Raw genomic sequence first — 27,215 nt, 5'->3', positions numbered from 1 at the left:
CGGGGCGGCCCCGGCCCCTGAGGGAGCGCGGCGGCGGCGCGGGCGGCGCCCCCTCACGCGGGCCCGGCGGGGCGGGGGAGGGGCACCCGCGCGCCGTGACCCGCCGTAGCCCCCCCCACCCCCCGCACCTGGCAGTGGGAGACGACGAGGCTCTGGTTGCCTTCCCCGTGGTACTTCCATTCATTCTCATCCATCTTCTCCACTTCCATGCCCGGCCCGGGCCACCGCCGCGCCCCGTGGGGACGGTGCCTGCCGCCGGCCCGCCGCGCTCACGCCCCCACCATCGCGGCTGCGCGCCGCCCCGCCGCAGGAAGTCCCGCCCTCCGCCGGACCGGCCCGCCGCGCGGGCGCCGTGCGGCCATCTTAGCGCCGGGCAGCTCCACCTGCCGCCATCATTGAGCGGGGCGAGAAAGGAACGGTCGCTACAAGCGCCCGGCAGCGGCGGTTCTGTTCGGTCGCCCTCGGCCGCGGCAGAGCCCCGGGAGAGGCTCTTCAGGCGCCCCTTCCGCAGCGAGAGCGGCCCCGCGGCCTTCCCGCCCCGCTGCAGCCGCTCACGCCATGTCGTGCGCGGCGCCAGGCGGCGGAGGGCCCGGCCCAGCGCCCGCCTGGCCGCCGGTTTTCAGAGGCCGCTGAGGAGAACTGAGGGGAAGAAAAGCATCTTCCTCCCGAAGCGACGACCGAGACCCAAAGTGCGTTTTATGCGTCCTTTTGTTGGTTTCCCAGATAACGTATTCGGATACCGCACGGTAGAAAAGGAGTTTGCACCTGCAACAGAGGTTACCCAGATGATCAAACACTCAAAAAGGAAGAGTGGAGTTTTACCTTTGGAGGTTTGTTTCCTGCTAAGGCTGTTTTTAAGGTTACAGATTTTTAAACAAAAAAGTAGCAGCTCTTGGTGTTTGCTGGTGTAGTCAGTGCGTCTCTGAATAACCTCCTGTGCTTCAATGCACCAGGTCTTTCAAATAGAAATGTTATAAGCATAAACAGGAAAATATACATAACAGTCTTTAAAAATATTATTAAAACATTCAGCTGTTTTCCTCACCGTTATCAACACGGTTCAATATAGTTTCAGCACCCACATATTTGTAGATGAATATACACATATATAAATGTGCAGTAAATTTAAGACAAATTATTTCAATATCCAAATTCCCTATCACAAAAACAGGATTAAGTTCTAGATGCCTTAATGCAGTCATATTTTATCACTATGAGTTTTGACTACAAACAGCAAAACTTAGCCTTGAACTACCATTTTAAAATCACTAAGGGCTCTCTGAAATTCCCCCTTCTCTTTCTTCCTCACAAGGCACCCCATGACAGTAGCCAAACTGACACCTCAGAAGGTAACTGACACTTGCAAGTTTTCCTCTGTATAGTGAATATTTGTATAACTTGGATAGTAGCCAAATTTGACTCTGTATTACAGTCAAAGAAAATGATGCCTTTTATTTTTAAAGGAGAGAGAAGATGCATCTAGAAGGCCGAAAATAAAACCTGCATAAATCTGTAATGAGTCATTGATCGTTTTTTTAAATGTGTAGTGCTGTAACTTAAATAATTTATAATTAATTTGACTAGAACTTTAAAAAGAAAGGGGGTTAAACAATTATTTTTATCAAAATACTGATTGATGAGCACTTTTTATTTAACATGATCCTATATGTGCCTACATGAAAAAGGAAATGTAAATCCCTGCTCCTTTGGCCATTTAATAAAGATGAAAATAATGACAGAAGGATGTTTAAAGTATGTTTCTGTCACCTTCTGTGTTTGCAAAGTTTTTTTATGTTGTGTAACAACAAATGGATATATAAAACATATGAGAATTTACCACACTATCCTGACTTACCAGAAGTGTTAAAGAAGTTTCACTCAGGACTATGGGTAAGATTGTGGTATTTATGATACTTGCATTAAAAATTAACTGTACTTCAGAGAAATAGTATGTGGACACTTACTAGGCTTACATGGAGAAATACAAAAGCAAATAATATCAACATATTGTCTTGCAATGGCAGAACTAATTTGTCCCAATTTTAAAAAGAACTCTAGTATAGCAAGTCAATTCATTTTCTGTTCTTCCATACTTCTGAAAAATGTGCATCTACAGAGGGGAAAAAAATAAAGTAGAGGCTCTGAGTGCAAGGGTAAACACACTGAGAACACCTGAGTTCTAACACAATCCCTCTCTCTAGGCAGGTCACTTCCCCTGTCACCTTTTCCTCCTGCATTCCATGGCGCAGAACTACCACTTGGGCACATGGTGGGGGTGTTCTGAAAACGCATTGGTAAAACTTGGAAACTGGAGGGACAAAAGCCTATTAACTTATTATTTCTCTCTGCGTTACCAGTTTTTAAATATTACTCATTTCAGGTATTATCTACAATGTGCTTGAACTGAAATATCTTAAGCTTTTGTGCCATTAATGACATTGAAGGAATGGAATTTCACCAACATGGCTATGTCTTGTGGTGTAACTACAGCTTGTTTAGACATGCCTGGATTGGTTTTAATTAGGTACCTTGAGGACTGCTAGCACAGAGCTCGGCGACCTTCAAAATCCATCTGAGGATCTCAGTAGACAACCAGGTGTTCTACGGTATTTTAGTATGTAAATAAGCTAGTTTAAAACTGCATCAGGAATGCGTAAGGTAATCATACCTTCAGTCTCACAGCTCCACTTAATCCCCTCACCATTTCTTTTTTGATGTAACGTGAAGGAGTCAGGAGAGCACCACAGGCCTGAAATACATTTCTTTTTCTCTGGGTCCTGTAACTGCATCAGGTGGCTATGCTTTACGTCACAATTCCTGTTTCTTGGGACTCTTCGGTGTTGGGCATACAAAAAAAATTAAGGTAAATAATCTATAGATTTTAAATCAGTGGGTATACTATATACTTAACTGTGCAGATTTTCTCAAATAAAAGATAAAGTGCCCCAAGATCACAGATCATATGACATTAAGAATAAGCTAGTAAAATATTGACACATAAGGCTACTGTCAAATAGATTTGCAACTAAAAATGAGAAGATAGCCCTCCTGTCTCTTTACATGAAGATGACAGACAACAATATGTTAATATAAAAATTCTTCCCACCCTATCTTCTGTCATCCCATGTCTGTAGTTTTTGCTTGTTTTTAAATGGCATTTAAACTATAGCACTAACTTCACATCTTTACTTTATTCATCCCAGCTCCCCTGGATCATGCCTGCTATACAGATCATTACTCTGCCAAAGCCCACCAAGACATGATTCCCTTCCCAGCTTCAGCTCTAAACCTTTGCTGTGTCCTTTTCCCAGGCATGTCCCAGAGCTATCAATGCTGGACTCTCACATATGCCATCTTTTACAACTTGTAACTTTACCAGGGAATGAGAATGAAATGGTAAAAACAGTTCACTTATTCACTGGGGGGGGGGGGGGGAGTATGAGGCACGTATTTCTTGTTAATATTCTGATGGCTATAAAAAGTTCGTTAAATCCAGATCTGAGGAAAAAAAATAGCATTACCTGACACTCGTGATAAAATTGGGTGCCAATAATACAAAGGGCTTGTAAGCTTATGAGAAGGATTTTTGTGATGATAGCTACATCTTAGTTCTCCAGGTTCCTAAAATGAACGGCTTCTATAAAAGAGAGGACATTTTATTCTTTATGAAAAGAGTAAGCATGACACAAAAGATCCTACCCTAGGACCTAGAAATGTCTGCCTGGAGAAATTAGGTTTAAAAATCACAAATTCAAGGCAGTGAGTCCAAGAATATTGAATGGACATGTTAACACAACAATGAAATTGTGATACAAAATACTATTTTTATTTTTTTAAAACTACTGCACCATTTTCAGTTTTCAAAAGATGCAATTATCATGTTTAAATAAGATCTGACAGTTTTATATTTTTATTATACTCAGACCATCGAAAATGGAGTATACTTATGTAACTCACGCCTCATTAAAATTTTAAAGCTTTGTTTTTTTCCTATTATCAGGATGATACCACTGCTTCATGCCATAGTTTTTTCTTTAATCCATGGTTTATCTATGTAATTTCATACACATACTAGAAATGTAGGAAATCTCATGCTCCAACTGTCATCTCACCATCCCAGACTGAGAAACACTGACCCAACAAAGGAAACAAAGATTAGGACTGGAGTGTGTCATTTGATGCCTTTTTTAGAAAGCGTATGTGGTACTTCAAACCACAATAAAATATTTTAGAAAGTAAGCAAGTCAATGGCTTGAAGAATAGTAAGTAGCAAGAAAGGTAACTTCAGGTCAATGAAGATAAAGCCACGTACACATTCTAAACAGACAAGAGCTTGCACAAACTTAGCCAGCCATCAATAGCTGCAGATGTGAACAAACAGACGTTATAACTACTAAGAGGTTTAATTGCTACATACAGTCTGAGGAAATGAAGTTACAGACACAGCATGAATAACAACTTCTCTGTACAGTATATATAACTGCAAAGAATTGCCAAGACAGACAATGGTTTTTACACGTAGACAAGATCATTAAATACTGTTTTCCACGCACAGGAGTCCTGAACATTTATTGAGGAAAAAATACAATCCATTGCTGATGGGGGGGGGGGGGGGGGGGGGGGGGCAGGGGGAAGAGGGGAACCCAAAAAAACAAACAAACAAAAGACAAAATTGTGGTGAATTTTTGGGACCGGTAAGGGAAAATATATGGAAAAGAAGATCTAGTTATAAACTGTAGGAGGTCTTTAAAGCAGAACACTATGGTGAAATCCTAGTAGCTTTGACAGGTTATTAAAGCAGAATGGAACATGACCAGCCCCATCTAAGCACCTCCTTAAAGTCTGTTCTTACAGCCTTTAATCCTATGGGCAAGGAAGGAAAGATGAAGGGATAAAGAGCTTTTAGGTCTTGCTTTGTATTAAGTGACATACCAGCAACTGGAAAACAAAATGCTCTTTATGTAAAGAGGTGAAAAACTACCAGAGCAGACTCAGTAGCCTGGTCAGAAGTCACGTAGAAGGGATATTTTTGCTGCTTGCAGGACAGGCTAACACTTCTTATTGCAGATACTTCGCTGTTCATGTTACACTATTTGCTCATGATCAAACACCCTCTTGCCCCTGGGAAAAAACCTTATTGTCTGATATCACAAACATAACCTAACCTTGTGTTTAGTCCTTGGACCTGTTAATGGTTAAAGGAGAGCACATCTTAAACTTCTTTTTGACACAAGCCCTGTGTGACCATCTTTAAATAGGGAAGAGAACACATATGTTAATCTGGTTTTCAGCTAAACTGCCATCATTTGGCAATGCACTTCCGTGGAAAAAAAACTTGAAACCTTCCCCATTAAAACTTATAGTTCACTGAGTACAAGGTCTCCAGAAGATAAACTACAAATTAATGTAAACTGGTCACACGTTACGTTTCAGCTTATACCCAGAAACACCAAACTGCGTAACAATAGCCAGGGATGGTACAGAAGGACTGAGCAGCAGTTTCTTTTGTACACTTAGTGATAAATTCAGATATATGTTCCCTGACACAGCTATCAAATACTTTAAAAGACACAATTCCTTAAATTCACACACACCACATTTTATTGACTGTAGTGCTAATAATTTTGGAGAGATCTCTGTATTCAAATAGCAGCACACAAAATGAATGCTCCCCACCCCTGAACAACTCCCATGAAGAACCCAGTTTACTGGAATCATCACAATGGAAATCAATAAACAGAACCTATATTGTCAAGAAACATTTTCTCAAATTTTAAACCTCAGATTATCTGTCATCTCCAATACATAAACACAGATACAGTGCAGTTTCACAAGCAGAGAAGCTAATGTAAATACTATGCTATCTCAAAAGGGTGATCTTGTTCTCTTTGCGTTGCCCTGAGCACATTTACACCCATGTGGCATGTTAGAGCAGATTATTCATTAAATGAATGGTCAGGTTTTTTCAGGTGATATTTTTTTTTTTTTTTTTTTACCAGTGTGACACATTGCATAGCCACACGAGTCCTCCAGCCATCATTAAAGAAGGAATGGGAACACAACCAAAACCTGTGGGGGGGTGCAGGATTAGCCACCTTGTTGCTAGCTCTTTCTCAGACCAGATTAAGCTGGTTATGAAAATGTGCTTTTAGCAGCGCTGCAGAACCTCCTAGCAGGATGAACGTTTGGGGGGCCATTCAAGGAAAGAAGAAAACGCACAGAATGAACAAATATTTCTTGGTGTGCTCTGAAAAAGCAGTAGAAAGCACATCACCAAATAAATGTTTTGGGAGAGAGAACTCTTATCATTCATTGAGCAGTCCATGAGCTGTCACTTACAGGTTTTTTGGGTTGGTTTCTTTCTTTGATTTTTTTTGTGGGTTTTTTTTTCCCTCCCCCATAAAAAACAGATTTCTGCCACCCCTTTACTGCTAGATCTACCCATGTTAAGAGAGTTGAAGTGATCTGCATTATCAGAGTATCAGTGATAAAGCATGCCACTGAAGCATGCTTTATTGATTTATAACAGCTATTTCAAAGGTGAAAAGCTACAATTCTCTTGATTAAGATGGAACGAAGTAGATATTTAACAAGTGATTATGAGCTCTTCCTGACTGAATGTTTGCCAACTAAGTGTCAAACAATATCCATTGCAATAAAAATCTGTATAAAAGTATCTCACTTGGAACAAGAGCATAAATATGACTAACGAGTATACATCTCACACCTTTCCAATAGATTTCTGGAAAAAAAAAATCCAAGTTGCTTGGAAAAGAAGAACTATTCCTAACAATGACAGGAAAATAAATATACCAAAATATATAGAGATGCTCTGTATCTCTCAAGTCAAGCTTTTTGAGGAATTAAATTTAAGATGACTGAGTGAGCATAAATTCTGGATCAATTCTACACTTCTTAGAATGGAATCAGGCCCAAAGAACAGCAAAGCCCCTTCTTACACAAGGCTTGGCACCTTGGAAGGTACAAATCCATGTGGCATGAATGTATAAATTTAAAAAATATACTTTGATGTTCTACTTGATAGCTGGTTTTGAACCTATTTATGAATCAGTGATACTAAGTTAGAGGGCAAAAAAAAGACATTTGCAAAATCACACCTGGAGACAGACAGTTAATTACAATTAAAGATCAGTGACAAAAGATATACTTGTAGCTACTGGAAACATAATTGTAAAATCCATTAGAGCAATCTTGCTACCCAACACAAAACAAAGACAGCAGGCAGACCAAAAATAATGTAAATGATAATATTTGTCCCCCAGCTAGAAATAAGTATCTGGAAAGAGGAGTTAATCTGACAAAAGCAGGAAAAGTAATGAACGCAAACATTTGTTGGAGGTTTTTTTAAATATGATTTGGTTCATGAGGCTCCAGGAGCAGAATGTTTTACAAAGCAAATCTATCAATATCAGACAGAGAGCAAGAGAGACAGAAAGAGATTGGTAAATCTCAAAACTACATATTGCAAGGTACGTATATTTTTGTATAAACAAAATGCGCTGGTTTTCCATTTTCTCACTTTGAACTGCAAAAAGGAAGTTAAATGCTGTTCACATAATTGCTTGATCTACTTTACTTCTGGATGCGTCTGAAAAGCAGCACTGATGATAAAAATAAGAACTCTAAATTGCTCTTCTCTAAGAACTCAATTGATGAATATTAATACTTTGTCTGTCACACAGTTACAGGTTTCCAGGGGTTTACAGTGTTGCAAACTAGATGTAATGGGAAACAGCCTCATCTGCTGGTTTGAGGAGATACTATCAGGTGTCTACCCATAGTTTAATACTTGCCTTTTTTTTTTTTTTTCCTCTCCACGACTTACATCTCCCATACCTCATACAGTCAAATCTACAGGATTGGGTTTTGGGGTTTTTTGCTGTTGCACTATATAGTATAGCAGCAGCAAAAACATGTGCACACACTCCTCAGATTATTGGCAATCCTAGATAATTCATTAAAAGGAGAAGCTCTGAATCTACTTTCTAGCTCCTGTTCATTAATATAGACAGACACATCCAAACAGATTGCTCAAACATTTCCCATTATTTAGTTTTAAGTTTCTTGTAATTTTACTGAAACTTCATAGTGTTGCTGGTCAGCTATTCCATGGCACTATTCATTTCAAACAGAAGTGTTTGATGGAGATTTTTGCTGTTCCTTTTTTGTTTAAAAAGTTAATTTTAAAAACTTCTGAAAGAAGATTATTGAAAAATATGCTGGTTTATCTCATTAAAGATTACACTTTTCGTTAAGAAGCATTAGCATTGAAACAATCGTGGTGAATTTCGTGGGAAACAGTATGGGATAACAGGTCACCCTGAAGTTAAGGATGTATCTTTTGCTGTCTTTTTAGTCTCAATGAGATTAAAATCTAAACTTCTGCTGATGTACACATGTAATATTAATGTTGACATCAGAGTGACTGACTTTGCAGTCTCAGTATTCTTACAACATTCATTTAAAAAACAAGAACAGCAGCAAAAAAAGAAAAACAACAGTTACCTACCTATATTCTTAAAGTATCCCTTCCTCCTCACCTGCTCTTACAGCTAAACTGCACTCAGGGCCCTGAGCCCATCGACAGGCTGTAACACCTCTGACCAGCCTCCCCCCCATCTTTCTCTGTGATCCTCCTCTGCAAGCTCTCCCCAGCCCCACAGGAGCTTAGGTGCAGCTCTGATACAGCACAGCTGTGTGACCATGGATCTGGTGGATAAGCCTGGTGAGGTACAGCTGCGAGAAGCCACAGCTGGACCTTTGCTGGTGGCTCAGGAGCTGCACATCAGCTCAGGCCCTTGCCCCTGCCCCAGCTGTGCTGCAGCAGTCAGGGAGCAAGCAAGAGTGGCTGCTCTGCAAGGGAAGGTTAGCCAGGAGCCAGGGTGACAACAAGGCACCCCAGCAAGGCACAGCATTAAGGGGTGCACTCCTACAGCATCTGAGCAAGAGGAGCAGAGCAGGTCTGGTGACAGTGAGCAGGGATGGCCCAAGCTGGTGATTGCCAGGCCATCTGTAGCGATGAGGCAGTCCAAGGTCAAGCCAGGGAGTTAAGTCACCAATGCAAGGTACAAGGCCAGGTACAAGTGCACCTACAGATGAATCCACCGTGCTTCTCCCCTCCTGCAGGCTGTCCCTCTTCTACCTTTCCAAACAACTGGTCATGACCTTTATTGCTGTTATGTGTCTTACAGACAGGTTTCCTTACTTGCCAAAGCCAGGGGATCCTATGCGTAAGTATTTTCCATATCCCTGTGTAGTCTGTTAACCTCATGTTCCCTCACGATACTGATCTAAAGTTAATATAATTTGGTTTTGCCAAAGTTAAAGCTATAATGATTCTGTCATTATTCCATTATCTGGATTGCAGAAACTATTTTAAAGAACATGGGTCACTCAGGTTACTTAAATTACTTTGGCTTCACAATTCCATACTTCCTTTAGACAAGTCTGATCTCATTCATTTTCAAAGGGCTGATTGGTTCCAGTTTCCATTCAAATCAGAAGGTTCTGCATTCACTTAACACTTCAAAAGTCAGGCCACTCTATTTCAATGTCTATGCTCAGATGGGAGACCTTCAATGCACAGGAAGTGGTTAAAAGTCGATGGAAACAAACAAAAAGATAAACTTAAAATAGGAATGAGCATACAGATGGCAGTTATAAAGATACACTTAAAAAGTGGAAGAAAGGAAAACAGAAGCAAATAAAATGAGAAATGTGCAGGATATCAAAGGCCATAAGCCTGAAGTGTTATTTTTGCATGCAAACTGCATTTCAGAGATTAGTCCTAGAACATAATCTATTATGATGTGAAAATCATACCATGACTAATTCTTTATCAAGGGCATGACACTATTAAACACAATTGTGTAAAGAGCCCTTACAGGAGGCTCCTCAGGAGACTAGATCCACATTGATTCAAAAGAAAAAAATGCCCTGTCAGGAACAACCTGTGTTACCCGCCAAAATCTGACTCACCAGAAGTTGCTCGCAGCATTTATTCAAAAAAGGAACACAGCCTAACCAGTACTTATCTGTACTCTGTATAGCTATACGTATATTAACCTTCTTGGACAACTCGGAATCCCTGAGAGGTGTAAAAATTATTTATTAGAAGATCCATGTATAAGGATCACTCTATGATCATTCAAAGTAAAAGGACAAACACATGGACCTTATCCTCTAAGCTTTTAGCCTTCCCCCAAATGTATTCCTTCCAGTTCATAAACATTTCCCAAGGGCCCTTCTGAATTTTAAGAAGAGTCTGAATTTCCTGGTCACTTTTACTCCCCATCACCTCTGTCTCCCACCCCCTCCCCTTATCTGCCTACAAGCATCACTTTACCACATTGGGCTCTTTCTGCAGGGGATACTTTGCAAGAGCAACACCACCACATTCCAGCTGAATGCCAAGTAATCCTGCTTACGCATTATCACTTTACAGAAACAAGAGATCATTGGAACACAATGACAGAGCGAAGAGCTAACAGAAAAAAAATACACACATACAGATTGATCTATCAGGAATTTTCTCTTCCTAACAGTAGATTTTAGAACTGATGTTTTATTTCATAACCAAAGGTGCTGTACTTAATGAGATATATTTTCCTTTCTGCTGGAGTATTCTTGCTATATCGTATTCTAGAACAACAGTATGGTGTAGCTTTGTTATTTTTTGTTATCTGTGTACACAGATAAGCTTTACAAGATGTTGAGGATATGCACAAGATCTTCAAAAGACAGGCATGTCCATGTACATACTAGGAGTAAAGTGAAACGACAGCAAACTTTCACAAGCATCATACTGTTCTTTTAGACCATGACGCATGATAAATTGTCCCTTCTTGCTATCAAATTTTCAGGCCCACTCCTTCATATTACTGCCAACTTAAAATACCCATTTGATTTCATAGATATTTTAGCTCTAGCAGAAATGAGGTACTAGAATCTTTGGTTCTCACAAATATTTACCTTCACCAAAAATTTACATTTACCAAAAGTAACTATTCTTCTGCAACCAATTTCCTAAAGCAAACATTCCAAACATGATGTCTAAAATAAAAGAAGTGTTACTGATAAGTCATTTAAATTAAAACAAATACACAGGAACCTTTTTATATGAATGGGGAGTTTATATAATGTGTGAGAGAAAGAACACTGACCTACTGTTTTATTTGTTTTTATATTGAGATGTCTACAAAGGCACCAAGTGGATTACATAAAACACTAAACATAGTTCCTCTTCCAAAAAGTATAAACAAAGATGCAAACAATAGCTCCACAAATAAAGCATGAAGGTAGAAAAAAATTTTCCCCCAGGACTGTTAATCATTAAAAAGTAAGCTCAGCTTTGTCTTCTTACAAAAGGGGCAACTACCTGCAGATTTTCCGTGAAAGTTTTTCAGTTCCTCCATTTTTCTGCAGCACAGTGAAATATTTGTCAGAACACAGGATTATAACATGTAAATGGTAACCCTTTACATGTTCTATATAAAAAACACTATCTTTTTAGGTGATGGGCCTCCCATTCCTCTGAAACGAGGAAAACATTCAACAATTACTGAAAAATGTTGGTGGGAGAAGGTGAAAGTCATCACTGATGTGACACACATAAGAAAGAAGAATACTGGAAAACCCAGAGAACAATTTGACTACAACCTCATGAATTCAGATATTAAAAGACCACTTAAAAATTTTGTGGGGATAGAGGGAAAGATAAGAGAAATTAATTTAATTTCAAACAAAAAGATAATCAAATGCCAATTAAAGACTTCAGCATATACTTGTGGAAAAAAAAAATCATAGAATCACAGAATGCTTTGGGATGGAAGGGACCTTTAAAGGTCGTCTAGTCCATCCCCCCTGCAACTGGCAGGGACAGCTACAACTAGAGCAGGTTGCTCAGAGCCCCATCCAGCCTGGCCTTGAATGTTTCTAAGGATGGGGCATCTACCACCTCTCTGGGCAACCTGTTCCAGTGTTTCACCAGCCTCATCGTGAAAAATTTCTTCATTATATCTAGTCTGAATCTAACCTCTTTTAGTTTAAAACCATCACCCTTTGTCGTATCTCTATTGGCCTTGCTAAAAAGACTATCCCCATCTTTCTTGCAGGCCCCCTTTAAGCATTGAAAGGCCGCAATGAGGTCTCCCTGCAGCCTTCTCTTCTCCAGGCTGAACAACCCCAACTCTTTCAGCCTTTCCTCATAGCAGAGGTGCTCCATCCCTCTGATCATTTTTGTGGGCCTCCTCTGGACCCTCTCCAACAGGTCCACGTCCTTCCTGTGCTGAGGACCCCAGAGCTGGATGTAGGACTCCAGGTGGGGTCTCACCAGAGCAGAGTAGAGGGGCAGAATCCCCTCCCTCGACCTGCTGGCCACGCTTCTTTTGATGCAGCCCAGGGTATGGTTGGCTTTCTGGGCTGTGAGAGCACATTGCCGGCTCATGTCCAGCTTTTCAGCTATCAGTACTCCCAAGCCCTTCTCCTCAGGGCTGCTCTCAATCCCTTCATCCCCCAGCCTGTACTGATACCGGGTGAATTGGAAACCAAAAGCATGAAACAGGAGACAACTGTATTATAAATGAAAAAAGACTTACTAGGGAAAAGACCAAAGGATGTATTTTAGGGCTACTAATTCACTGGCAGTTTTAAGTAAGAATAAAACTAGCTGTAGATACAGACATAAAGCTTAGATGCTGTTGCTGAAAATGGAACTCCAGCTTTAATTTGTTTAGTTAGGCATCTGAAGCAGTAGAAATAATATGCAGTTCATCACAGCAACATGTTAAATAATTAGTTTATAGGCAATGAACCACACCAGGAGATATGTTACTAGAAGAACAATAACCCAGCACTGCTACCCCAAAAAATCCAATCTTCAGAAATATTGAAGTAATCACCAAAGGAAACAACTGCCGTAAAAAATGCAAATATTCTAAAACATATTAGCAGAAGGTACAGAAAAAAAATGTATATGGCTTTTTAGGATCCCGTCTGATATGCTGAATATGTTACAGGTAGCTTTTTTCAAAAGCGTAATTGTTCGTGCCCCCCACTTAGTTAACAAAGCTGATCCCAGATCTCAATATTCTCAACTATGGATCCTTGTGAAGCGAAACTGGAACAGATAATTCTCTTTGCAAAAGTAACTTCCAGGTCATTTAAAGTACTATTGCTGCTAAGAACAAAATACAAAAGGTACATTGCAGTATAGTATTACACTTGCCAATCTGGTACAAAAACAAAAGAGCTGTAATAAGGCTGGAAAGAAATGCCTCATAAAAGCTCTGGATTAATCTTCCCTTTTTAATCCAGTGCTGGTTACTATTCCAATTCTTACGTTTGTTGTCAAGACATAGTGTTTGCCAATAAACGAGCTTTAATCTCTTTTCATTTCATGTCGATGCAAAGGTTTAGCAAATTTAATGAGAAAAGATTATTTGAAGGACAGAGAAACCACTGAAATGTAAGAAGGGAGGAGGAGAGGGCAACAAGAAGTTGTCTTGTAAGTGCTTTTCTTCTGATTTCTAGTCACATAAAGTGAGATAGATACACAGGTTACTCCGGATCACAGCTAAAAAGAAGCCCTGTAACTTCAGCAAACTTTTGCTCCCAGACTTCTTATTTCAGTTTTCATTCCATGGAGTGTTTAATGTTCAGTGTTTTAGAACACATTCAGAAAAAGAATCAATGTTAAAGGCTTGTGGGTAAAAAAAAGATAAATATCTGTTTATTTTAGAAAATACACACAGCTTTCCGTGAATATACCATCAAGACATATAGCGTACACATATAGTTGTGACGCTCTTAACACAGACAAATTATTTTCTTTTGTGAAATGACTCACAGACAGAACAGCTAAGATTTCAGCTACAATTAAACCTTCATTTGATACTTCAGAAACTAAAATGAGCTCCGTGAAGTTAATACACAGGACTCAGTTAAACACTGCAAGCGCTTGAAATGTTCATCTAGGCCTGAGTCAAACGGCTTTTGATGTTAAACATGGGAGTAATTCTACTGACTTCTATAGAAGCAACAACTTTCTCTTACTTAAAATATGTAGCACTGAGTCATTGAAAAAAAAAAATAGTGAAGACTGTCAGAGATACTAGCTAAACATCATTTACTGAAAAGACTAATGATAAAATCAAGTGTTCCATGAACACTGCAGTCCATGATTCTGAATTAATTTTGTTCAGTAAAACCTCCATCCATCAAAATCCCTAATTCCACATTAAATGTTCAGCACTACTACTAAATTCAAGTACATATTCAATTACTCTTGACTGATGTCTTAGCATGCATACTTCAACCACTTGAAAAAATAGCTCACGATCTACATCAAAATACTTAATGCCTTCAGTTTCAGTATCAGCCCATCACACTGTGAGGCAAAAAGAACAAGACAACCCTCTCCCAACACATCTATACATCTTTTTCCTCCCCCAGAGGAAAAACCCTTTGACAAAACCCTTGTATCAACCTTTAACATGCAGTCAAGCAAGACATGCATTTGATGACCTCTGGTATATCCAGAAAAAAAAAAAACAGCATACTTCCTGGAAGAAAGTATTTGTGTGAGTAACACGCTATTTTGAGCACTAAATAAAATGTTATCTCATCATACATATTAGAAGAATTCTTTCCGTTTTCATTTATACTGCTGCAACCTTAGAAATAGTCTTCCTAACAACACACGATAATCCAAATTCACAGAGTAAGAGAAGGCAAGTCTAAGGGGCCAGCTTTTGTTGTAATCCATTCCAAGAATACATAAAAGCATAAACCAATGTAGTTTATATTCTTTTCCATCACTCCTCCATGTGCCTTTATGCAAATCTAACCCTCAGGTTGCACATTTGCAACAGAAACATTCACATAACGCTGTTTTGATGCTAATGATGCTGTATAAATAATGTGTAGGGGACTAGTGCAAAATGTCAATTGCATATTCATACATATGTATGGTTATTAAAATAGAATTGCATATAAAGATGTTGTACACTAGGAATACTCATTAGTATTTTACTCACCTATATGCAGCATGCGAAATAAAGCTTAGTTCTTGCAAATAACATAATTTCTAAGTGTTTGTGAATATTCGTAAGTATTTATAAATAACAGCCAAGTTCCTTTCCTCCTCAGAGCCCCAGTGGAAGAAAGAGTTCCATGTTGGCACTCAGCGTAAAATGAAGTTTAGTAGTTTGATGATACAACGACCTTACTTCTGTGCAACATTCTCTTCTGACTACCTAGAACTACTGAAACAATCAGGACTCAGTGTTCAGACAGTTAAAAAGGTATTTTCTGGTACAACCTACCTTTTTCCTCAGTTTTCTTGCGTGTTTGTTCATTCTTCATTCATGTAGCAAACAATCCTGGGAATGGTACACAGAAGTCATATCAGTCATCTGAAGCCAAAGTCACTAATGTCAGCTGTGTAAGATGATCAATTTAACAACAGTGTGCATGACTGGGCTCTACACTGCATCATCATACTACACTACATCATACTGCAGTCTCAAAAACTCTATAGTAAAAACTGCTTTATGAAGTTGATTGTACTTACTGCTACTGAACTACAAATAAAGTTCGTAAGTGTTTATGCTCTAGAAAGTTCACATTCAAAGCCACTGCATCACAGCATCTACAAAGACCACATTTATACTTTCATACATGCATTTTTCTTTTAAAAATGTGTTCCGTTTCAAAGATGAACTTTCATACTTGTCATATCTCCAGGATTACGAACTTATTTTTCTAAGCTGGGTATTTATTTAGCACAAGGGGTTTGCTTGAAACATTATAGAACCATTTTGTGATATAATTTTCCTTCTTCCAACTAAAGGACAACAGAATTATTTTATCAGGAGAGGTATTTGCAACTCTGTCCTTCAGTGGCTCAAGACTGATTTGCTGTTTAATTTAACTGAACAGATGTTTATCATCTTTTACAGTTTTTGTTTCTTTGGATTTTTAAGAACCACTGGGGAGAATAACTGATACTATGTAGCTTCTTCTGCTAATGAGGCTATACAAATATTACCATCAATAATCTGGGGGCCAATAGTTTAAAATAATGATAAAACCAAGTTTCTCACAAATCACAATTTAATTTGCATTCTCATTGCTTCCTGACACTTTTTAAGAGACCTATTAGTCACACTGATTGCAAACGAGGGGTAGTTGAATCTTACAGTGCAAAGTGACTCTCCCAAGCAGATGATTCTTTCATGCAATTCCATTGCAATTAAAATATATTGCCCCCCCAAGAAGTTACCCAAATTACAAGCTAAAATCAGCAGTTTACTTCTCAATGAAAATTTTACACAGCCTTATAATGGAAAGCAAAATATCACTTGTTATTACTGGAATAAATTCAGTCCCCAGCAAGAAAACAATGAAAATAGATGGGCCTATTATTCTTACAGCATAAAAATTACCAAGAGTGATTCTGGCACCACAAGAAAAAATAATTTATAAAAAGTAAGTGTGGTGACAGTAAAAAGTATCAACCTTACTACTCAAGAACCAGAATGCCTCTATTAACCCAACAATACAAGTCTTCCCACTCTGCTATAGCAATATGCATCAGCCTGGAGGAATCGCACAAAGCCAAACTGATGACTGTAGTCATGCTACACCAATACAGCATAAGGCAGAAATTAAGATGAGATCAGAGTTCTGAGTCACACCCCTTACCATACCAGTGGGAGGGGAGAGTGAAACATAAAAAAGCCAACATATGTGGATTACTGTGAAGTAAAAAAAAATCTGAAGGAAACTAAAAATGTGAAAGGAAAATCCACGGTTAAAATAGCTAAGAAAAACAGCTATGCAAAGGCAATGACATTTTAAGATACATCAGCACATAAATGAATTCTAGTACTGAAAAGATGAAGACAGTAAAATTGCTAAAGCAAGGCAAAAAGCTCTAAGTGTTCAATAAATACTATCTGTATTTGATAATGCAGATAACACATGAGCATAATGAAATACTTCCAATATAGTTATGACTAAAACAGATAATATCAAGATAATCGTTGTTAGGATTTCATAAGGAGAAACATAACCACAAGGTCTAGAAAAATACTCAAGAGAAATGCCTTAGGATATCAGCAGGACCCCAATGTCTGTCTCCAATGCATGTGGGAATAACTAAAAAATTTCTCCAGAGGAGGTATCCCGATATAAAAAAAGTAACAACTAATAATTGCAGGAGAGTTAGAACACTTTTAATCATGGATTAAATGTAAAAGGGAGGTTAACTAATGAAGTATTCATTCACTTCATAATAAGAAGTATAATTAAAAGGAGAACAATATCATTAATGCCAGTCAACATGGTTTCATAGAAAAGCTACCCTGTTAAATGAACCTGGGTTTTGTCCTTCGTGTAAATAATTGCAACAACACTATTTAGGCTTTTATAAGGCACTTCACCTAAAACACATGGCATTCTAGACAAAATAAAAATAACACAGTGAAGAATGCATTACGTGAATTAAAAATGAGTGAAGTGAAAGACCTCATATTTAGCAGTTATGTCAGTGCTAGATCTGAAGTAATTTTACATTGTTCTCAGTGAAGTGAAAGTCACAGTACCATCAGTGGTGGTGGAAGAGCAAATAACGGTGGGAATGGTGTGATCACCATCAGTTGGTTCACTGCACTCATTTCTTGAGAACACATTCTCATGCACATATTAAAAAAATGGAATGAGTGTTTGCAGAAAGCATGTATGTAAATCCCAGTTAAAAGAAAATTATTTATGCTCAAATTTAAAAAAGCTTAATCTTTTTAATACGTTAAATAAAAAGCAGACTTAATTTGATCGCAGTATAAAGTGCATACAAGAGGCCATACAGAAAGGCTCTTTCATCCTGAGGATAAAGAAATAAGGATACCAATGTTTAGAAATTAAACTTTAAAAAGATATCAAATTTCATATTTAAACTTACCTAACACTAAAGGTAATAGAATCTGAAAAAAATACGGATAATACCCTTATCTCTTGAAATTTTCAGATCAAAACTATACACATCTATATTCTTAGGTGCAAATAATGAGTCAGGGGTGCACTTATATAGGAATTAGAGTTCATAAGCAGTCAGGCTATATAAACTAACAGGACCTTCTGTCTCATTTGGATTTTACAACTCAGAAAGACAAATGTTATTTAATTGTCTTCACAGCAAGGCAATGTTTTGGAGAAACAGGCAAATGTATGTTCTTTTCCTCTATAAATATTTCTTCCTTCAGCTTCACTTATCCATCAGTTAACCCATCCTCATACAAACAGGCATAAGAACAAATACACCCTTCCTCCATCTATTTTTACTGCTTCAAGAAGGCTAGCATGCAATAGTTCTTCCTATAGAAGCCAAACCATTCTGTTCTAAATCATGACTGATCAGATGCAGTCAGTCTTGTGTGACAAGTACATCATTTTACATACATTAAGATTTTGGCTTGTTTGTTGCAATGGCAGAACGCAAAACTTATCACCTTTCAGGGAAAATACAAAGTTAATTTTATTTACCTCCTCCAAATAATAGCCCCCTGGCTTACTACCAAGAGCTCTACTCCCTCAGAACAGCCTTTGTGCCGTTAGCATGCCTTTGATATTTTTTTAAAGCAATGGAATGTAGCTCTAGATGTCACAGGTATTACAGTGTATATACTTGTGGCTCAAGTATTTTATTTGCTTCAGTGGGTTTTCTTCAAGCTCCCCAGTCTCCTCCACCTGTTTGTCTGCAGAGAAACTTCAACTCTATGCCTGTAGCTTAACTACATGAAATTGAAATTGAACTTGAATTACACTAATAAAAATGTCCTGTTCAATGATAAATATCAAACTTGCAGAGAGCACACTTGAGACATGATATTATATAATGTATGAAATATCTCACTGAATGTGGTAGGATTAATAAATAAAAAGCAACAGAATTCACCACCATGGCTGGGATTAATCCAGGCTCTTCTCTACTCTTACACTGAGAGATACCAGGCAAGAAAAAAACATCTGAAAAACCTGCTGTATCCTCCTTCATGTCAAACCACACCCAGTAGCTGGAAATCAAACCCTGTGTCCCAAGTCATCTTTAATTCCACTTTAAGTGTTTACTGCTATGTGAAATCCACTGTTAAGCTAAAAACTTCATACTACATCTTTTCAGATAGGCTGTTAATATAACGTGCAGCAAGGCAAATCATCTTTCAAATGAAATTTAATCAAAGAGAGCATTTCACCCTTAGCAGATTTAAAGTTATTCCGTTCAGTTACTGACAAATGTGTCAAAAGCGTCCCTTAGAGGTCCTAAGGAAATAAGTATTCAGTGCAGGTAATTCTAGCAGAGAAAAAAGATTTATATCTCCCCAAGAGAAAACAACAATGTTGCAAGAACTGATTTTCAACCTTGTATAATAAAAAAAGCCATTTGCCACAAGACCTTTAACATCCATTTGTTAAAGTAACCCAGAAACTTTATTAGAGCGACAGACTAGAAACACATAAAAAATTTTTACAAAGTTTTAATTACTAAGAAAATTATACTATACATTTTATTCAGATTAAACAAATACTACTAGACAAGCCCGCCTCCAAGATAATAAGGCAAACAGCAAGAAGCAAGCCACAGCTTTTTCTAATGCAAACAAACAAAAAAAACCCTCTTTACACAAGCTGGAGTTCTACCCTTTCCAGTTTGCCCAGACTTGCCCCTTCCTTTGCTGTATGTTTTACCATGTGATTGACGTAGCACAAGATATTTTTTTTCTGACGTACTAACACTAGACAAAAGCTCTCTTTCATCAAGTATCAACTGTGCTCGAACACCAGGCTACCAAAAAAAACAGCAATGCTAAACACTATACAGTCTCCTATAGCTAGATTACAAACTACTGCTTCTTAGAACAGGAGTCACAGTATCTGTAAATTGAATCCTTTACTGGAATATCAGTACTACGTGTCTCCATGTAAACCAGCAACAGAAAGTTTTGTTGTTACATCAAATCCACTGTATCTGATACTTTTATAAACTTGTACCCAGCTAGTATTAGAAAGACTAACAAAATGAGAAGGAACTCAATATAACACCAGAAATGGCAAGTTTTTACCCTCCAGAAGTCAAAGTAGTTACACAGTATTGATGATCAATGTTTCACTCTGGCTTCCTACATGGTTTTAAGTTTAAGTTTTAAATGCAAACTTCATTTCCCAATAAGGTCAAACATTGTCTGCAATAGATCAAATGTTAGAAGAGTACTTTTGCTGCCATTCAGTTTGCACACACTGAAAAAAACCCACATTCTAGACAGACCATTCAGCTCTACTCAGACACACAGCCAGCAAGCTTTACTGAAACTAAGCATTTTGTGGTGATCTGAAAAAAACATCAATGTTCAGAGCTACACCTTTCTAACTGTGAAGCTATCTGATTATATTAGAAATAGCCAGAGTAAGCTTTGAGAGCAATGTAAAAAGCCCGGGGGGGGGGCGGAACAAAACAGACAAAGTCAAAAGCAGTTTGAGCAAGTCTTTATTGTTCTACTCCAATAACTAGAAATAACAAGACAAACTAAAGTCCCCAGTTCTTTTTGTCAAAATGTTGGGGCATGATGGAATCCAGCCCTCAAATAAATGCATGCTTTGAAAAAGGAAAAGTAAGAGTTATTTTTGTGATTTGTGCCTTGCAGCCAAACTTGAACAACCCTGAGAGAAGTCTGTGCGGACAAGTCACTGGAAAGATTTATGTGCAGCCTGTTAGATCTGTTTCCCACCCGCTTCATGTTATTGCTCTGCAAATTGAGGAATGTTTTAGCAAGTGTTAATCTTAATTAAAATCCATCATAAAGAGTGCTACAATATTGCTTTTTATTACAAATAGCCAAAATTCTTTGAAAATATAAATGTGTAAAACAATCAACTGACTGTACAGTGCATTTACAGTAACAAAAGTTACATACAGTGTAAAGAACTGCTTTATACATTAGCCCTTGGCCACAAAGAACTTGGGAGTACAACTTCAATGACTATAGGGTGGAAAAAAAAAAAAAAAAAAAAATCTCAGTCACATCTAAGTTTACCATGAGACTGGGATACATACATCGCTGTACAAGGAATAGCAATTTCTAACTAGAAACTGTCATCATGTTGTAATTCTTGGAAGGGCTGGATCTGCCAATTCTCCACTCCTCCTTACAGCTGGTCCTACTCTCCAGCGGTTTGGTCGTCTTCCCACCAGGCTGGGGACTTTCGTAAAGGACACAGATAGACCCATCTTCACCTATGCGATAGGACACTTCGAAAGGGTCGACCCAAAGAGTTAATTCGCTGGGTAAGAGCTGGAAGAGTCTCTCGTGGCTCAGTCCAATCATCCCGGCTGCCTTTCCTATCAAGGGGTCCATCTTATGGTTGATCCTAATGCACCGGTACCCGGAGCCCTTGGAGGGCACCAGGGGGAACCAGTGGTGCTTGTAGTGCTCTGCGGGAGGGAACAAAGAGGAGCTTTACCGCGGCCCCGGAGCCCCACCGCCATCCAGCCCCGCGGAGGCTGCGCTCCGCCGGACCCCTCGTGGGGCAGAGGCAGCGGCGACCGGCCGGGCCGGGCCGGGCCGAGCCGGGCCAGGGCGGCCCCCCCACCGCCCCCGCTCACCGCGCAGCGCCTCCTGCAGACACTCCCGGAAGCACCGCAGCTGCTCCTCGCCGATACCGCCGGCGGCCCGCAGGAGGCGGGTGATGAACGCCGCCGCCACGGAAATCTCGGTCCTCATGGCCGCCCCGGCCGGCGCGCACCTCCCCGCCGCCGCTACCGCCGCCCCGGCCCCCTGCCAGCGCCGCCGCGCCCGCCCCGGCCCGGCCCCCGCGCCTCCGGCCAATGGCGGCGCCGCGTAACAGGCGCGTCGCACGGCGGCGCCCCGCCCCGGCCCCCCGCATCGGCGGGCAGGCCGGCGCCCCATTGGCGGCGGCGGGCGCGGGGCAGGGCGGCCCCGGAGACGGCGGGCAGCCATTGGGCCGCCGCAGGGGCCGGGCCGTGTTTGTTTTGTTGGCGGAGGGGCGGGACCTGCCCGCCGAGGGGCGGGGCGAGGCACGGCGGGGCGGGCCGGGACTCCAGCGGGCGGGGCGCGGAGCGGCGAGAGACGGCCGCAGCCCCAGAGCGCCGCGCTTGGGCTTCGCCCAGCCGCGCCGCGAGTCGCCGCCGGGCCAGCGGCCGGCCCGGCTTCGCGTCCCGCCTCACACGCGCGCGGGCTCAGCCGCTTGCGCCCGCTGAGCGCCGGCCGCTCCCTGACCGCGCTCGGCTCCAGCGCTTGTGCCCCCCCATTTCTCGAGTTTCCTCCTGTTGGACTGCGAAGAACTAGAGAGGAGGAGTAGGTTACATGCAGGTTTCCTGCTCAGCATCTACAGGTTCGACGGCAACATACTCCTCTGAATTCCTCCACTTGCCCACTTGGAGCACCAGATTCCCACCCCGGCTGCCGCAGTCGCTCTCACAGGACATCCACTCCATCGCAGCACTCCAGGCAGACATGACGATTATCTCCCCTTGCGCCCTTTTCACTCGCATTTCTCAAGGCCCAGTATGAGCAAAACCTAAAAATACCTCGCCATCTCTTTTTAGACATACAACCCCAAGGCCAAGAGGCTCTTAAATGACAAAACAGCAAAGACTTTTTAAAGATATCCCCTCCTTACTGAAAACTGTTTCTGTGCATAGCGAAGTAACAGTGGTGCAAGAACCTAGAGGTCATTTTCAGGAAAAGAGGTGGCCCAGAAAGCATCAGTTTTCTTCTGAAAGCCTGTTCACCTGCAATGATTGGGAATTTGGCACACTTGAAAATACATGCACAAGTTAAGTAAACTGAATTCTGTTAGAATTCAGAGGGATCCACCTTTGAGGAAACTAAGCAATACCTTGTTTCCCCAACTGCACATCTTAATCTTTTTCACCTTCCTTGAGCTTTAAGAGCCTGACACCACCTCTAGTTCACCAGCTGCAAAAGCCATGCCCGGGGAGTTAAAGGGAGGAAAAAGAAAAACCATTGTCTGCAGACCTTTAAAAATTAGATCCAGTTTTATTGCTATTTAGAGATGACCAGATAGTACTCATTCATCAGTAGAAGTGTGAAGAAAAAACTCATTCTGGCTAGTGTTTTAGCTGTTACTAGGATCCAGTTTAACATAACTTTAGAATTTACAGAAGCTTTCCCCAAACCTCTGTCCCTTTAATCTAAGGGTCAAAAATCATCAAAGCTGTAATTACAGGGGTACAGGAAAACAGCTCATCACAGAGCCAAACCTCATCCCGCACAGGAAGAGCTCCCAGGGGAATGCCCAGTTACCTGCAATAGCAGGACTGATAGTTCGTTCATTAAAACTACTAGTGAATTACAGGTCACCCCCAACAGTTTATTTTTGCTAGATTCGGCCACCTGATATGTTGAAACATTCAAATAAAAGTCTCACTACATTTACAATTAAAGCTTCTTCAGACTCATTCTGTTTAAATGTACTTCAAGAAAGCAAGTTCCTACCCAATTTGGACAAAATTATTTGTAACAGTATGACAACATTAGAACTCTTGTAGTGCCTCCTTACTTGATGTTACTCAATTAAGATGATTAAGACTTCTTATCCTCCCTTTCCTCTAGTAGCAAGTAACAGGACCAAGACAAAAGGGCCAAGAACCTCAAATGACAAAACTATAGACGTTTGTCCAAAACTCAGATGCTATCACCTATTTGACAGTCCCACTTCACAGCTTAGCTAGAGTATAATTCTGTATGCCATTTTATAGCCTAACCAAAGCAATTTTTATCAAAGAAAAAAAAAAAATCTTCTTTCACCTCCTCTTCTTCAAGAACGAAGAGATTTCTGTGCTTTCTTTTCCTCTCACTCACAGCTGTTAGCTCCATACTGCTTCTTCTCCTAATCAAGTCTCAGATCTGGATCAAGATTTTATTAGAACAAATTTTCACTGAAGTCCAGTTGCATTTCAGTACGTCAGACTTTAGAAATTACGCTAAAAAATTAATCTCTGCTGTTATGTGGACATATCAGTCATCCAGTTACTTCAGTCTTCTTTTATTCAGTGTTTTGAGAATCAGAACACAAAACCCAATTCTCCAGCTTTGGAGACTTCACTAGTAAAGCCACCCTGGTGCACATGGACTGTATCACCCTACATTTGAGCAGACACAATCACCACTTGCTAGTTATGTGAAGGCAATAAAAAAAAAAAAATAAGAAGAGTAAGCCTGTGTTATTTGTTACTTGGTCTAGACCATTATTCCTGCACAACAAAATTTTACCATTGCTTTAAGACAATCTCTGGGTTTATTCTGCATGATCTGTCAGGTGCTTATCTCGGAACACTTCCCCACCTTATCCACACCCCTTCCTTTGCATTTGTGAAATACAGACTTCCCCTACCATATCTATACTGCATGACTTCAAAGCGTCTAACACCCTGATAGCACTATCACAAATGCAGTACGACAGCTACTCATTTCCAGATTCATTAAGATAATGGCCAAAGAAACAACACTTGCCTTGAAGTAAGTTACGAAATTCTTACTAGTATTCCAGAATAAACGTAACATTACTGTTAACAGCACTAAGAACTGTACAAATCCAGACATAAGTTATTAAACTTCATGCTCAATTACACTAAAGAGCCTCTCCCTTCCAGGCTGCATGTGCCCATGTGAATATACACACAAATTCCCAATTATATACAGCCTGATTTTACTGCAAGTCAGTCAGACAAGGTTCTGCTAAAGCCAGGACAGATATTAAGGGATCTGGTTTTAACTCACTTGTGAGAAACTTCAGTAAAGATCAGAGTAGAAAAGCTTTCTAAGTAAGCAAATGAAAAGTAGTTAGAAGTACTACAAGAGTAAATGTTAATGTTATAACACTGATAGCACAGATTAGTGCTCACTGGATTGAGGTCTAGCACCTGGATCCACTAGTCCTAAATGGACCATTCAATTGAAATAAGAAGGTAAAAAGGTCTGGCTATAAAAACAAAAAGATGCCACAGTTGTCAGGTAACGTTAAAGTCACACTTTGATTTCCTGTATTCTCCTCAGGGAGTTTCACATTTAAGGCGCAAGGTAAGCAAGCCACAGAAAGACAAAAAGAAGTCAATAGATATGCAACTATTTGACTTTCATCTCCCTGACAGAAAATGATTCCATAGGCAGTAGTATTTAAAACAAACTCTGGGAAGGGTTCATCAAGAAACTAGTTATTTGCCAATTATTAAGCTAACCATTTATGTAAGTGGGCTGTTTTAGAGAGTACTGGGGGTTCCAATAATTCCAGCTCGAGCTGCTCTACATATCAGCTAAATAAACCACTTATTTACACAGCAGATTAGCAGCTTGTCTTCTTCAAGCAGGAACCTAGGGCCAAGCCCTGTTGAGGTGGCATCCGCACAATTCCTAACATGGACTAGATAGTGGCTGCATAATTCCTGCAACAGCTACAACACATATAACCTTCTTTCACAAAGAATTTTTTAGCTCATCAACTCAGACTTACTTTATTGTTCTGTTCATCTGCAAGTCATTTCTCTTTACCAGGAACACCTGGAGTAGAGGAAAACAGAGTCAGTATCTTGGTTTACCTTTTTAAAAAGAAAGTGCATGCAAGTATTCTATCATTCCATTTTTCCTCAACTTCACCTAGAAGAAAAGGAGAAAATAAAACTGAAGCAATATCACTTATACAGTATATTGTTATTTAAAAGTAACAATAACAAAAAATAGTAATAATAATGATAGCACAAACTTATTAATTTATAAAAAAAAAGCAGCATTAAGGCCAAGTAAAGTCTAAATCAAGTTCCTTTTAGATTACTTAAATTAAGGTCTCAGTACATGTCTCTACAAACATAAATAGCTGAAACAGAGCACTAGAACCTGCAAGAAGAGGTTTTAAACAAAGCAAGGAATTTTGGTTTTACTCCATCTCATAGAAGCATCTCTTTCTAAACATAATCAAATCAAACCATTCTTAAAAAGCAAGAGCTACCTTTTCTTTATCGCTAGACTACAAAGACAAGCATTAGGTTACCATTCCCACTACAGTGAGAAAAAGAATATTTCTGAATACAAATAACGGTACCTTCAATGATTTAAGCATCAAATCCCTCCATAACTTACCCAGTTTGGTACACTAATTAATAAAACACAGCTTCTTAGAAAAACAAAAAGAAAACCTTAAGCCAGTACCTCAGAGCTACAGTGATAGAAGCATTGTCTCCCTCCAAGACTACTCCTTTTTTGTGCACCTCTGCCAACTAGATGCAGCTGCCCTGCCTGCTTAAGTTCAGAGGGATCAGCTGCAGTCACTTTAGCAGAGAAGCTGGGATGAGATAGCACAGCTGAGAACACTGACCCTCAGTGCTTTCTTTTTCTTTTGGCTGTACTGGCTGATCACAAGCTATTACTGCTTGTGCCAGAGCAGTGGATAGATAAAGCAAATTACAGTCTAGTGATAATTTAAGTTTGCTGCACATAGAGAGAAAGAGAGAAATTAACAAGAGAAATCAGAATTCTCTGACAGAATTAGAAATATGTCATACTAACAGCACAGTGTTTTTCACTTAAAGACCATCAAGTGATTTGTAAACTGATTTATAGCACTGAAAATTGCTACTAATCCTGTTCTAAAAATGTGCTGCAAGACCATTGTCTAGCCTACACTTAAAAAGTTTATCAACATAGCTCTGACCTCATACCCACCTAAGTTATACAGAGCTTACATCAGCTGGAAAGTATATTTTTCAATCCGCTTTATACAGCTTTTAAAAACAGACCAAGATATGATTACAACAGGAAGTTAATGCCGGTAAATTAATAGGAGGTTTTTAGTACAGAATTTTTGCAAATATTGCACTTCCCCGACACTATTCTCTCTTACTGGTCCCACTTCATTGGGAAAAAAATAACAAACATGAAAATAACCTATTTAAGATCCCATTTCTTTGCTAAAGCAACTAAACATTTAACCAGTAAACAACATGGTTGCCAATGAATTAGCAGAGCAAGTGAAAAATTACTTTGATTACTACCTTTCTGGCAATGAGGGCAAATATTACAGGGCAAAGTGTCTTTTTTGTAATGGGCTGTTCTATAGACTTAAGTATTAGATTACCACTGCAATTAAAAAAAAAAAAGGACAAC

General features: G+C 39.8%; 2 protein-coding genes across 4 annotated transcripts in view; both read right to left on the bottom strand.

The window, feature by feature from the left end:
• IPPK (inositol-pentakisphosphate 2-kinase) overlaps positions 1-26,258 on the bottom strand; it is a 60,259-nt gene extending 34,001 nt beyond the window's left edge. For 2 of the 3 annotated variants that reach the window (XM_087744686.1, XM_087744684.1), the window contains exon 1: positions 129-293. In XM_087744686.1, the coding sequence (XP_087600812.1) occupies positions 129-209 (81 nt within the window). In that variant the 5' untranslated portion in view covers positions 210-293. Of the gene's footprint in view, positions 1-128; positions 294-15,344; positions 15,402-25,569; positions 25,617-26,192 lie in introns of those variants that run through there. The other variant, XM_087744685.1, reaches the window with a different exon arrangement.
• Positions 20,548-21,894, bottom strand: LOC148050165 (protein BTG1-like). Its single transcript, XM_087744007.1, has 2 exons — positions 21,680-21,894; positions 20,548-21,508 (listed from the first exon to the last, which is right to left on the bottom strand). Exons 1-2 carry the CDS (start codon positions 21,795-21,797, stop codon positions 21,156-21,158), a joined length of 471 nt encoding a protein of 156 aa, XP_087600133.1. The 5' UTR covers positions 21,798-21,894; the 3' UTR covers positions 20,548-21,155.
• Positions 26,259-27,215: the final 957 nt, after the last annotated feature.

The sequence above is a fragment of the Nipponia nippon genome, unplaced genomic scaffold (assembly GCF_047370975.1).
Source record: "Nipponia nippon isolate SJK-2023a ecotype South Korea unplaced genomic scaffold, ASM4737097v1 scaffold_9, whole genome shotgun sequence".
NCBI lineage: Eukaryota > Metazoa > Chordata > Aves > Pelecaniformes > Threskiornithidae > Nipponia > Nipponia nippon.
The sequence above is the reverse complement of the archived record's forward strand: the minus strand, read 5'-3'. Positions and strand labels throughout refer to the sequence as shown.

What these genes read in the sequence shown, in the direction of transcription:
- LOC148050165 (XM_087744007.1), bottom strand. Translation starts at nt 21,797, where the DNA reads ATGAGGACCGAGATTTCCGTGGCGGCGGCGTTCATCACCCGCCTCCTG. An exon ending in TCTGCAGGAGGCGCTGCGCG is followed by an intron (nt 21,509 to 21,679) that starts GTGAGCGGGGGC and finishes TCCCTCCCGCAG; the next exon opens with AGCACTACAAGCACCACTGG.